General features: G+C 42.3%; 1 protein-coding gene across 1 annotated transcript; it reads right to left on the bottom strand.

The window, feature by feature from the left end:
• Positions 1-3783: 3783 nt before the first annotated feature.
• On the bottom strand, positions 3784-9106 carry gpr142 (G protein-coupled receptor 142; the record flags this gene model as incomplete). The annotated part of the gene is made up of 2 exons (XM_080049580.1): positions 3784-4757; positions 8968-9106. The coding sequence occupies 2 exons, from the start codon at positions 9104-9106 to the stop codon at positions 3784-3786; spliced, it is 1113 nt and encodes a 370-aa protein (XP_079905706.1).
• Between the last annotated feature and the right edge of the window lie 4876 nt (positions 9107-13982).

Genomic DNA, 13982 nt, shown 5'->3' with positions numbered 1-13982 from the left:
ATTCTAGAACTTTGTAGAACTTTCTTGATGATGTCATATTACACACTGCACCTTTAAACCATTGTAAATCACATATTCTATACATAAATTAATGGCTAGAAGTTTTGAGTGCAGATGTGATATTTTTCACAACACTGATAGGATTTTTAAATGTTTTTTTCCCCATTAAATTGTGATGATGTAACATTAGAATTGTGGTCGCAGCGAATGGAAATGTACTAGCGGATGTCTGCGCGTGTGCCTGTGTTTGTGCATGCCTGAGTGAGATTGTGTCACTTCATGTGTGTGCGCACGTGTGTGTGTGTGTGTTTGTGCGCATGAAATTGTGTAACTTTGTGTGTGCGTGGTTGTGTGTGTGTGCGCGTGTGTGTGTGTGTGTGCATGCATGAGTGAGATTGTGTCACTTCATGTGTGTGTGCACGTGTGTGTGTGTTCCTATGCATGTGTCTATGCCTGTGTGTGTGTGTGTGTGTGTGTGTGTGTGTGTGTGTGTGTGTGTGTGTGTGTGTCCACGTTGGCTGGGGCTGTTTGTAGAGCGAAAGAGGGTCCTCTCACCACTTAAACAGCAAAGCCTTCATTTAGAGGCTCCATCCTCCGCGGGCGCATTTCACCAAAAATAAACACAACTGTCTCCTTAGCAAGGGGTGGGTCTCTGTGCATGTACAAGCTCCGGAAAAAATGAAGGGACCAGTCTGGATTTTTCTTAAATCTTCATCTCTACATTACCTATTGAAAATGCTCTTTAATGACAAAAATGTTATTGTGAATTTGGTAGAAATGTTGTCAGTAGTTTATATTATAAAACCAAAATGTTCATTCTACTCAAACATATGCCTATAAAAAGTAAAACGAGAGACGCTGAAAATTTGGACTGGTCTCTTAATTTTTTCCAGAGCTGTAGAGACAGATTGGGTTTCTGTTGCTCGGTCGGCTGTGCTCAGCAGGGCGGATTGTCTTTTAGTCATTCAGCGTTTTTCACACAACAGCAGAAAAATAGAAATAGCAATAGCAGCCTGTTTAGAATTAAAGGTGGATTCAGCCATTGTGGAGAATTGGATAGCTTGTTGTCAATATAATTTTTCGAAAAAAAAGGAAAAAAAGAGAGATTCCGCTAACTGTCCGTAGCGTGCATTTGCTGAAAATATAATCCAGTGTTAATACACAGCCTAGGCTCTGTAAACAGGCAAGTTGCTATAGCTATGTTGGAGCTCCTTTGTTTTTGTTTTTTTGTTTTTTTTAACCTTTATTTATACAGGTAAATCCCATTGAGACCGAAGACTCTTTTTCAAGGGAGACCTGTTTTTCCTTTCCCACGTTACCATTCACACACACATTCATACACCGATAGCAGGCTCACTATCAACATTCACACAAGGCAAGGTGGATGAAGTGTCTTGCCCAAGGACACAACAACTATGACACAAGTGGCAGGGTGGGGATCGAACCTCTAACCCTTTGATCATCAGCCGACCCGCTCTACCAACTGAGCCACAGTCTCCCTTTGTGTACATACCAGTTTACAGAGTCTAGGCTGTGTATTAAAACCAGATTATTTTTCAGTGCACAGACAGTACTGACAGGTAGCAAGCAGATCGTGAGGAGATATTCACTGATTTTGACCAAAAGTGATTTTGACAACAAGCGTTCTCCAGAATCACTGACTACACCTTTAATACTCATATGTATCTCTCAGGCATGCTGGGTATCATAGCAGGGTATTCATCTTATCATGTAGGTAAAAATGTATCAACAAACTGTGACTATTTTCTTCTTATTTCTTGTAACAATATAAAACATGTTCTATCACATTACTAACCATGTATGGAAAACGAAAATAATACAAAAAAAAACTCCTTTTATTTTGTTGAAATTCTTCTGAATAAAAAGATAAATAAGATACACTGTGGTCAGATGTGATTTACTGGAACAAACAACAAGCTGGCGGTGACATGTCATAACACATAAAAACTGACCTTGCGTTCCAATCCCCATACTTCCCTACTATTTAGTATGCCAGAAAAAGATTTAGGATGTCCCCAATACATGCACGCCAATTGTGTAGTATGCTGAAAATACATAAATGCCCCCACTAACTCCAACAGCATTTTGGATTATTCGTCTTTATTCTTGACATTTCTCAACATAATGAAAACAAATCTTTCTTATCTGATTTTTTTTCTCTCTCCTGTATGTGGCTCTAAAACTCTTCTGTACTTTAAGTATGTAGTGTAGTAAAAAGACTAAAACTCTTCTGTACTTTAGTTTGTAGTGTAGTAAAAAGACTAAAACTCTTCTGTACTTTTAGTATGTAGTGTAGTAAAAAGAAAAGAGTGTGTGATTTGGAACGCAGGGATACTTTCTTGTAGAGTTCGTTTCGGGCCCCTTTGGAAACAAAAAAGCTCCAGGGCTGACTGGCAGATGTCCACGGCCGCGGCTGGGACACAGTGTGCCTCCCTGGGGTCACACACACATGCTCAGGGACCGTGGGATGGAGGATGGAGGATGGAGGATGGAGGGTGGAGGGTGCTTTCATTGAACAACATGACAAAGTCAAGAAAACTCAAAATGTTCAAGGCAGCTGTCAGGAGATTTTGGAGTTTTGAGGATAATATTTAGGCTTTTAAGTTTTGAAGGAAAAGTGCAGACGTTTAGGCTCAACTCTTTATCTTTTGTTGAGATAACTTATCATTTATTATGTAATGAAAATGTAACTTTCGTTTACATTTTGGAGTTCTACGAAGAATTTCGGACAATAACAGTTGCGCCAGCTTATCTTCTGTCATACAGATAACACAACCAAGTCGGTCTGAATGTCCATTCAAACATTAAACAGTGTTTGGACTGTCTGAACAACTTCTGAACAAAAATATTTGCACTTTTAGGAATTTACTTATTAGGCCTATGAAGAACTCAAAACTTTGAAGTTACATTACATAATATGAATGATAAGTTATCTCAACTGAAGATAATAAGTCGGCTCAAATGTAGACAATTTACCTTCAAACTTAAAGGTGCAGTGTGTAATATGACATCATCAAGAAAGTTCTACAAAGTTCTAGAATGCAACGCTCCCTGGGTAACCCCAACCCTTTAGAATAATAACAGAAGCTACAGTGGCCTTCAAGGACAAGAACAATTCTACATTTTAAACAAAGCACCTGATGACATTCCAACTATGACACTTTCAAGATGGCGGCACTAGGCCTTGGTCCAAAATATGGAGAAATATGGACATATATGAGACGCTTTCTGAGGGAAAAAATAATAATTCAAAAAAAAATTTTCAGCTATTATGCACTAAATTAAATGTACTTATGGATATTATAATTACTTTCTACAAAATCTGCTAGGAAATAAAACCCAAAATTCTACACACTGCAGGTTTAAAGAGTAGCTTCAGAACTCAAAAATCTAATGGAGACCTGTCTTTAAAGGCCTACTTCACCGGTGGGAATATGAAGGTGTATTGAATTCTGAGATCCTATGTAGTATAAATGTGCAAAAAATTTTTAAATCGGTTCATCCTAGCCTGAGAAAAGGCAGAAAGACTCACAGCGAGTAAAATGTAGGGTTAGACAGTGAGACCATAAAACACTCTTTCTGCCTTTTCTCAGGCTAGGATGAACCGATTTAAAAACAAATTGCACATTTATACTTCATAGGATCTCAGAATTCAATACACCTTCATATTCCCACCGGTGAAGTAGGTCTTTAACAATTTTAGTAATTTTCATAACTTTTTTTACATTTTTACATCGTTGTATTCAACACATAGCTGCATGGTCACGTGGGTTTAGTGTCTCTTCGTAGTGACAATGGGGTTGAGTCTCTGTGTGATCGTTTGTTGTTCCCGCTACACAGAGAAGAGTTTGATGCGTTGGTGGGTCGGTTCTGTTGTGGCAAAGCCCGCTGTGGATACAACAACGGTCCCCCTCTCAGTAACACAACATCCCGCACTGCCTCACGGAACGGTTTGCTCACAAAACAATACAGGAAGAAATTGACAGCCGTGTTGAGCATGGCTAGCATATTGGAGAGGTCGTAGGCTAAATGCACACGCCAGTCTCTGTGCACTGACGACACGTACAAATGATAGATCACTACGGCAGTTCTTGGAGCCCAAAGCACCGAAAACACCGACGTTATAGCCAGCAGCATAGCCGTTGTTTTACCAAGTCTGCGTTTCGGCGGTGCCCCCGATTTCGAGCCACCCCCTCGCTCCTCTTGGCACGGTTGCTGCCTTTGTCTCTCTCTCAGCGTGCGAATAATCAACGAGTTCAACACCAAAAAAATACTACAAGGGAGGAAGTAAATGATAGTCACGTGCGTCCATATTAGGACATTGTCTAAGGCAGTCGGCGGGTGGCTGTTCCTCCACATGTCCGACCACCAGAAGAATGGCACTCCCGATGCAAGCGAAAGCAGCAAAACTGTCCCGATGATTTTCCGTGCCCGGGCTGGGTAGCTTATTTGGCGGTGTAGTAAGGGGTGGCATAGGGCTACATAGCGGTCCACGGTTAGGGGTACGGTGGACCATATGGACGCGTGGTTAGCAGCGAATTCGGCAGCGCTAACACAGTGTAGCAAGAGCAGTGGGACGTCCCGGTGGAAAACAGCAGTCTCCAAGAGGAAGCCGACGAAAATGATGAAAAGTTGTGAGAGGATGTCGGAGCAGGTGACAGCGAGTAGATAGTAGTACAGAGCTTTCTTAGTCCGCGAAGCCAGTCGGGATAACGCCACTGCTGTCAGGATGTTCACTGGAAGAGATGGAAAGAGAGGGAGGAAGAGAGGGATGGAGGGAGGGAGAGGGAGAGGAAGAGAAAGAGAGAGGGAGGGAGAGGGAGGGGGAGGGAGAGGGAGGGGGAGGAAGGGAGAGGGAGAGGGAGAGGGAGGGAGAGAGAAAGAGGGAGAGGGAGGAAAAGAGGGAGGGAAAGAGGGAGGGAGAGGGAGAGGGAGAGGGAGAGGGAGAGGGAGAGGGAGAGGGAGAGGGAGGGAAAGAGGGAGAGAGAGGGAGGGAGGGGGAGAGGGAGAGGGAGGAAGGGAGAGACAGAGGGAGGGAGAGGGAGAGGGAGAGGGAGAGGGAGAGGGAGAGGGAGAGGGAGAGGGAGAGGGAGAGGGAGAGGGAGAGGGAGAGGGAGGGAGAGAGAGAGGGAGGGAGGGAAAGAGGGAGGGAGAGGGAGAGGGAGAGGGAGGAGAGGGAGAGGGAGAGGGAGAGGGAGAGGGAGGAAGGGAGAGACAGAGAGAGGGAGAGGGAGAGGGAGAGGGAGAGGAGAGGGAGAGGGAGAGGGAGAGGGAGAGAGAGAGGGAGGGAGGGAGGGAGGAAGGGAAGGAGGGAGGGAGAAAGAGAGAGAGAGAGGGGGAGGGAAGGAGGGAGGGAGAGAGAGAGAGAGAGAATATTAGATTTAGTTATCTGGTATTTCTGATATGATATATATGTATGTATGGAGCATGGAATACCCTTCAAAAAACAATTAAGTTAAGGCGAGACAGTGCAGGTATATAAGGGTTAATTGTTAACATAAAGATATCATCATGAAACGTTGCCAGTTGATTGCTTGCATTCAAACAAGCATTTGAATAAATAAGCAAATTTGACAATAACTGATTATGCATATCTCTTTAAAGGAATACTTCCCCCATACGGAACCAGCGTTCTATCATTATAAAATAACTATTATAATATAATGAATGAGGTTTTTCTTCCCTCAGTCTTCCCTCAGTCTTCCCTTGGCCCAGCTGTCCTGTTAATTCTAACCCTTACTGTGATGTCACAGTAAGGAAAAGGTAGGGTTATACAGTGAGACCATAAAACACTCTTTCTGCCTTTTCTCAGGCTAAGATGATCCGATTTCAAATTTTTTTTGCACATTTATACTAAATAGGATCTCCGAGTTCAATACACCTTCATATTCCAACCGGTGAAGTAGGCCTTTAAGAAAACTAAAATTGAGATGTTGGAAAATCTAGAGTTAAAATCTGTATGTCATTCAGTCTGGAACTGTTTGCTTTTGTCTTGACATTTCAACCGTGTTTCTTGAATTGCATAATATATATATTTTTTTTAAATACGTAGTCTCAAGTGGCCCCTATTCCGTAGCCTGCAGACATACAGCTGTTGGCTATCTCTCTCTCTCTCCCTCTCTCTCTCTCTCTCTGTCTCTACATCCCTCTCTTTCTCTACATCCCTCTCTCTCTCTACCTCCCTCTCTCTCTCTACCTCCCTCTCTCTCCCTCCCTCTCTCTCCTTCTCTCTCTTTCTCCCTCTCTCCCTCTCTCTCTCTCCCTCTCTCTCTCTCTCTCTGTCTCTCTCCCTCTCTCTCTCTCTCTCTCTCCCTCTCTCCCTTCCTCTCTCTCTCTCCCTCCCTCTCTCTCTCTCCCTCCCTCTCTCTCCCTCTCTCTCTCTCTCTACATTTCCCTTTGGAGTCCATTACATGACTTTATCTGAATGCTCTGGCTTTTGAAGAACCTCTCCATCTCTCTCTTTCTCTCTCTCCCCCCTCTCTCTCTTTCTCTCTCTATCTCCCTCTCTCTCTCTCTCCCTCCCTCTCTCTCCCTTTCTCTCTCTCTCTACATTTCCCTTTGTAGTCCATTATGTGACTTTATCTGAATGCTCTGGCTTTTGAAGAACCGCTCCATCTCTCTCTTTCTCTCTCTCCCCCCTCTCTCTCTCTCTTTCTCTCTCTCTCTGTCTCCCTCCATCTCTCTCTCTCTCTCTCTCTCTCCCTCTTTATCTGAATGCTCTGGCTTTTGAAGAACCTCTCCATCTCTCTCTTTCTCTCTCTCCCCCCTCTCTCTCTCTCTCTTTCTCTCTCTGTCTCTCTCTCTCTCTCTTTCTCTCTCTCTCTCTCTGTCTCCCTCCATCTCACTCGGATCAATATCAATTCATCACCAATCGATTGTTAGCATCAGCTTCTAATGAGAACAATGCCTCTGTGACCATCAACAGAAAAAATTAAGAGACCACTCCAAATGTTCAGTGTCTCTCGTTTTACTATTTTATAGGCATATGTTTGAGTAGAATGAACATTTTGGTTTCATACTATAAACTACTGACAACATTTCTACCAAATTTCGTCCCCAAAAAATGTTGTCATCAAGGCCAGTTCATCAAGTATTATGTAGAGATGAAGATTTAAGAAAAATCCAGACTGGTCTCTTTATTTTTTCCAGAGCTGTATTACGATGCAGGGAAATCCACAAGACGAACACACACACACACACACACACACACACACACACACACACACACACACACACACACACACACACACACGCACACACACACACACACACACACACACACAGCTTCAGGGATCGATAGATGATAAACACTCATTCACTAAAACAAATTGACAACGAGATGATTTGATTATTGTTAACCTGTGAAAAGTGGCTATTGCTTGGTCTCACACACACACACACACACACACACACACACACACACACACACACACACACACACACACACACACACACACACACACGGCTACCTCACCGGTCCATAACGGCACTGTAATGTACCCCTAACTCACTTGCCTATTGATTTCTTCTTGTGCAGTTCCCACTTTTTGTTATAAATAGATTTGAATGCAGCAGTTTAAGCCCTGCTCAGTTTACACACACACACACACACACACACACACACACACACACACACACACACACACACACACACACACACACACACAGACTGCGGTTCAGGGCTCAAGAATCTAATAAAATCATGTGATGCATGGCTTCATATTCTGACGGTAAATGTTTTTTTAAGCCTTCAAAGTCCACTGTGGAATTTCATAGATTCCTTTACAGCACTTAAAGGTGCAGTGTGTAATATGACATCATCAAGTAAGTTCTACAAAGTTCTAGAATACAACGCTCCCTGGGTAACCCCAACCCTTTAGAATAATAACAGAAGCTACAGTGGCCTTCAAGGACAAGAACAATTCTACATTTTAAACAATGCACCTGATGACATTCCAACTATGGCACTTCCAAAATGGCGGTGACAAGGCCTTGGTCCAAAGTATAGAGAAATATGGACATATATGAGACGCTTTCTAAGGGAAAAAAAATATTCTTAAAAAAAAATCCGCTATTATGCACTAAATTAAACGTACTTATGGATATTATAATTATTTTCTACAAAATCTGCTAGGAAATAAAACCCAAAATTCTACACACTGCAGGTTTAAACCTGCAGTGTGTAGAATGTTGGGTGTTGTCATCAGGTGCATTGTTTAAAATTTTGAATTGTTCTTGTCACTGTAGCTTCTGTTATTATTCGAAAAGGGGTGGGGTTACCCAGGGAGCGTTGCATTCTAGAACTTTCTAGAACTTACTTGATGATGTCATATTACACACTGCACCTTTAAAGCACCTTTTCTTAACATACTATTTTTTAATTGTAAGAAGGGGTTACTCATTTTATAATTTTTCACATCAGCACTATTGAGAATACAGGTTCCTATAATCACATGTTCAAATAACTCAACTACATGGTCGGTGGTTCGATCCCCCGTCTCCCCGCCACATGTCCAAGTGTCCCTGAGCAAAGAGACACTGAACCCCTAAATGTCTCCTGATAGTTAGCTTGCACCCTGCGTGGTAGCTGCTGCTGCTATCGGTGTATGAATGTGTGTGTGAGTGGTAACGTGCATGGGAACAAGTCTCCCTTGAAAAAGTCACCGGTCTCAATGGGATTTACCTGCGTATATAAATATAGGTGTGTGTGTGTGTGTGTGTGTGTGTGTGTGTGTGTGTGTGTGTGTGTGTGTGTGTGTGTGTGTGTGTGTGTGTGTGTGTGTCTATCCCTCTGTCTGTGTGTGTCTGTCCGTCTGTCCGTGTCTGTGTGTGCATTAGTGTGTCCGTGTGTCTGTCTGTCTGTCTGTCTGTCTGTCTGTCTGTCTGTCTTACTGTGTGTCTGTCTGTCTGTCTGTATGTGTCTGTCTGTCTGTCTGTCTGTGTTACCTGGGACTCCTACACAGAGCAGGATACTGTAGTAGATAACAGGGAAGAATCCCAGCACACACTGAGACATCTGGAGCTCCTCCGGCTTCAGGCCCTGCGCCGCCCGACCAGACGCAGTCACGTTGGGCCACTCGATCATGACCGCACCGGACACCCTGGAACACAAAGGGACACACAGGGAAAGGTTTACATGACTATGGACACACACACACACACACACACACACACACACACACACACACACACACACACACACACACACACACACACCTCACCGGGCACCCCTGGAACACAAGGCACACACAGGGAAAGGTTTACATGACTATGGACACACACACACACACACACACACACACACACACACACACACACACACACACCGCTTAACCCTGGAACAAAAGGTATACACAAGGAAAGGTTTACATGACTCCGAATTTCATTAATTATTTATTTTTATTTTTTATTTTAAGAATAAAATAGACACACACACACACACACACACACACACACACACACACACCTCACCCCTGGATCACAAGCTACACACAGGGAAATGTTACCATGACTCGGAACTGGTGTTTTTTTTTCTTTTACAATAAGACAAAGACACATTGGCCTACACTCACGATACACTAACATTCATACGAGACTGTCCACCGCGACCCGATACGTCCACACGCCCAACATACATTGGGCAGCAGTGGCGAAGTCGGTAGGGAGATCGCCTCTGGAGTGCAGGGTCGGAGGTTCGATCCCCCGTCTCCCCGCCACATGTCGAAGTGTCCCTGAGCAAGACACTGAACCCCAAATTGCTCCCGATGGTTCAGAGAGCGCCTTGCATGGCAGCTACTGCCATCGGTGTATGAGTGAGTGTGTGTATGAATGGGTGAATGTGGTAAGATATGTAAAGCGCTTTGGGGCTGAGAAAATCGGCTAGAAGGCACTATATAAGTTAAGTCCATTTACATTTAAAAAAACTATTGTTGAACGATTCTCGCTGGTCTAATGTGGAAGTGGAATATTTGCTGCAAATTTGGTCGGATGAAAATATTCAAAAACAATCATATAGCCTACAATCGTACTCGAGTGCGATACAGGGCAACTTGGCCTAGTAAAAAACAACAGAAAACAAAAAGAAAACCTAGCTTGAAGGTGGATTGCCTAAACATAAGTCAGTATTAAGGGTACAACAGTCTATACAGAGTAAAAAGCCAGTCTCTTCGACGTGGGACCAGAGACAAGGGCATGGCTACAAGACACTGAGTTGGACCTCTGATGATGTCACACGAATGAAGAAGAAGAAGGAGATAGAGTAAATCAAATACAAATACAATACTGCAGTAACATGAGTTGGACAGTTAAAGGCCTACTTCACCGGTTTGAATATGAAGGTGTATTGAATTCTGAGATCCTATGTAGTATAAATGTGCAAACAAAATTAAATTGGTCCATCCTACCCTGAGAAAAGGCATAAAGAGTGTTTTTTTTAACCCTATATTTCTCTTTCTCGTGACATCACAGAAAGAGAAATATAGGGTTAAAAAAAACTTACTTTGTAAATATTACTGTGTTGTCACAGTAAAAGACATCACAGTAATATTTACAAAGTAAGTTTTTTTTTAACCCTATATTTCTCTTTCTGTGATGTCACGAGAAAGAGAAATATAGGGTTAAAAAAAACACTCTTTCTGCCTTTTCTCAGGCTAGGATGAACCAATTTTTAAAAAAATTGCACATTTATACTACATAGGATCTCAGAATTCAATACACCTACATATTCCCACCGGTGAAGTAGGCCTTTAAGTATCTACCATCAAAAATGGTTTCCGCACCTTACTAAAAACTGTCTCGTGAATTCTGTTTGTTAAAGCGATTATGTTCCATCCTAGCAAAGAAAATCATTTGCCTTCTGTGGATACTTCCAGTTTATTGGTATCAGAGCGGGTGTTTTTAAATGACGAAAGCGAGGGACAGAGGGGACAACGGATGGTTTTGTTTTGTCCTGTGGACTTCAAAGATAAATTAGGTTTTATATTCCATGTTTATACTATTGTCAACAAATCCCACGAAAAAGACCAAAAACTAACTAACGTTGTGCGTGTGTGTGTGTGTGTGTGTGTGTGTGTGTGTGTGCGTGTATCCTAAACCCTGATATACAGTACTTCCTCTGAGCCACAGAGGTCCATTAAAAACACATCAGTGAACCGATATGTTTCAGTGGTGACATATTCTTTCATCACCATGAATAAAACACACACACACAAACACACACACACACACACACACACACACACACACACACACACACACACACACACACACACACACACTGTAGTTTGTTTAGATTAAGACCCACATTCACCATCCGACTGCCCCGAAATACTCACTACAGCAGCAAATGTGGATCCATCCGCAGCTAAAAATAATCCCCAACTTGTGTTTGATAAACACTACAGTAAGCAGCTGTTGAAGGACATTGTTCAGCCCTTTTTCAAATGCCTAACTACATATAGTGGAACGGCTAAGTGCTCCAATCTTTCAATTTGTGATACAAGCGTGAACATAATGCACGAGCATGAGTCTCCATGGGTTAGTTGACAAGAAAATTGTCCGAGATAAAAAATTTTAAAAAAAAATGTTTATGAAAAAACCCCAATACATTTCTATGGGAAATTTTAAAATTCACAATTTCAAATGTCTCGGACAATGTTCTTGTCAAGTGACTGTGGTAGATTTGAATAGTTTCTATTCACCAGAGTTGCTGAGCAGATAGTCTTAAAAAGGTTAAGGTTACGAGGAAGAAGTAGAACCTCCCTAGATGGACGTGTGTCTGACTTGGTGTTGCACAAGTAATGAAACGATATGTCTATTTGCAGATATTAAGACACATGATACCCCACACACACAGATATAAACGGGTCCTGTAACTAGCAACTTCAGTGCCATTGCGGCCTCAGCCTGCTGCTACTATGCTACTATGAAATCCTATGTCTGATGTCTGATGGAAATCTCCTCTGAATAAACCTGATCACTGATGAAAAGTCCAGTCTGCCGCCTTTGTCTTTGTCAATGCCATGGGGAATTCGGCCACCACATGACCCATGGAGACTCATGCTCAGGCCAATGTTCACGCTTCTATCATCAACTGAAAGATTCTGACGAAAATAAGCACTTAGCTGCCGCTCCCCTTATAGTTGTGACCTTTTTTTTTTGTTGCTATTCTTTAACCAAATGAGTTTGGGGGAACAGACAGACAGACAGTGGTTGCGTTCCGAATCGCATACTCTATTCTTTTTTCTATTCTACATACTACATCCGACAATAACAATAATCTAGTTAGGATGCAGTAGGCATACTATTGGGACATACTTTCACTTATTTATTTCATCATAACATTGTGCCTTGATCTTGCCTCTTGCTTTTATATCCGTCGCATCCCCGTTTGTTTTCATATGGAGGCTTCGTCGATGTTACGTCACTTCACGTGCGCACTGGATTGTGGGTCAGAATCGCCCAAATAGGATGCACTTTTCAACACTAACAATCTTGGCCGCATGAAGTAGGACATCCGGGTACTTCTAACCATCCTAAATCTGGCCACAAGAATCGGGACATCCTAAATCTTTTTTCTACATACTATATAGTAGAAAGTATGCGATTCGGAACGCAACCAGTGTGCGGTTGGTTGTCTGACAGTATTGAAGGATTGGACTAACACATTCTTGGGTTCGTTATGTAAGACTAGTTTGAGGTTTAGCAGATACAGTTTCCGAAGGAATCGAAAACAAAACATTTTTTCATATAAATCTTTTAAATCTTTAGTTTTTGAGCTGATGTTTTAATATGTGTCTATGTCACGTTACACAGGCTTTCCGCTCTGCCGGCCATAAATCGTTTGGTCTGAGTTTGAGGGGAATCAGACCAGAGCAAAGGCATTAAGAAAAACTATATAAAAATAGCATTCTTTGCACTGATGGTCTCGTTTGCTGTTGCATGTAATTTATGATCATCAGAGGAAAAATGAGAAATAGTCATTTTAAATGATAATCAAAACAGTTGCTCATTAATGTTGTTATTATAAATAATACATTGATTAGATAGATAGATAGATAGATAGATAGATAGATAGATAGATAGATAGATAGATAGATAGATAGATAGATAGATAGATAGATAGATAGATAGATAGATAGATAGATAGATAGATAGATAGATAGATAGATAGATAGATAGATAGACAACAGCGCCCAGTTGGTAGGGCGTCCCCCCCCCCCCCCCATGGGCCTCGGCCAGCAGCGGACCCGGGTTCGATTCCAGCCCGAGGTCATTATCTGCATGTCACTCCCCTCTCTGCCCCATTTCAACTCTGTCTCTACACTATCAATAAAGCATAAAAATGCCCAAAAAATATCTTAAAAAAAATGTACATAAATGAAAAAACTAATTCATGATAGTTTTTTAAATAATTTGGTCTATGTGGCTGTGTTAAGTAAAGGTCACACTATCCTATCAGTGACAGTCGACACACCTGGCCGATATTCATCAACATAAAAACACATACCGTAAAATATATGTTTGTTTGCAGACGATGAGCTGTTGTTGCTGCATCATGTATTTTACTACGAGTCAGGTCAATCGTGTTTGCTTTACGGCTTGTTTTTAAGAGACACACACACACACACACACACACACACACACACACACACACTCACTCACTTTGGAAAAAAACAAAAAACGCCAGTCAATTAAACTGCAGGTTCACAACAACAGATGGGGCTGTCAGTGATATTACCTTGCTGCCCTACACACACACACACACACACACACACACACACACACACACACACACACACACACACACACTCCCCCGCGGCATCATTACCGTCCTGACTACACCGCTAACCTTTTACCCAGGAGAGCCATCCATCCTGTTTTTGTCCGTCTGCCTGTCTTTCCTAATTTCGTGCGCTCGTGCGTGAGGCCATATTTGGACTGTGTTATCTCCCGAGCTTTTG

This window comes from Ammodytes marinus, assembly GCF_949987685.1.
Source record: "Ammodytes marinus genome assembly, chromosome: 20".
In the NCBI taxonomy this organism is placed as follows: Eukaryota; Metazoa; Chordata; class Actinopteri; order Uranoscopiformes; family Ammodytidae; genus Ammodytes; species Ammodytes marinus.
The sequence above is the reverse complement of the archived record's forward strand: the minus strand, read 5'-3'. Positions and strand labels throughout refer to the sequence as shown.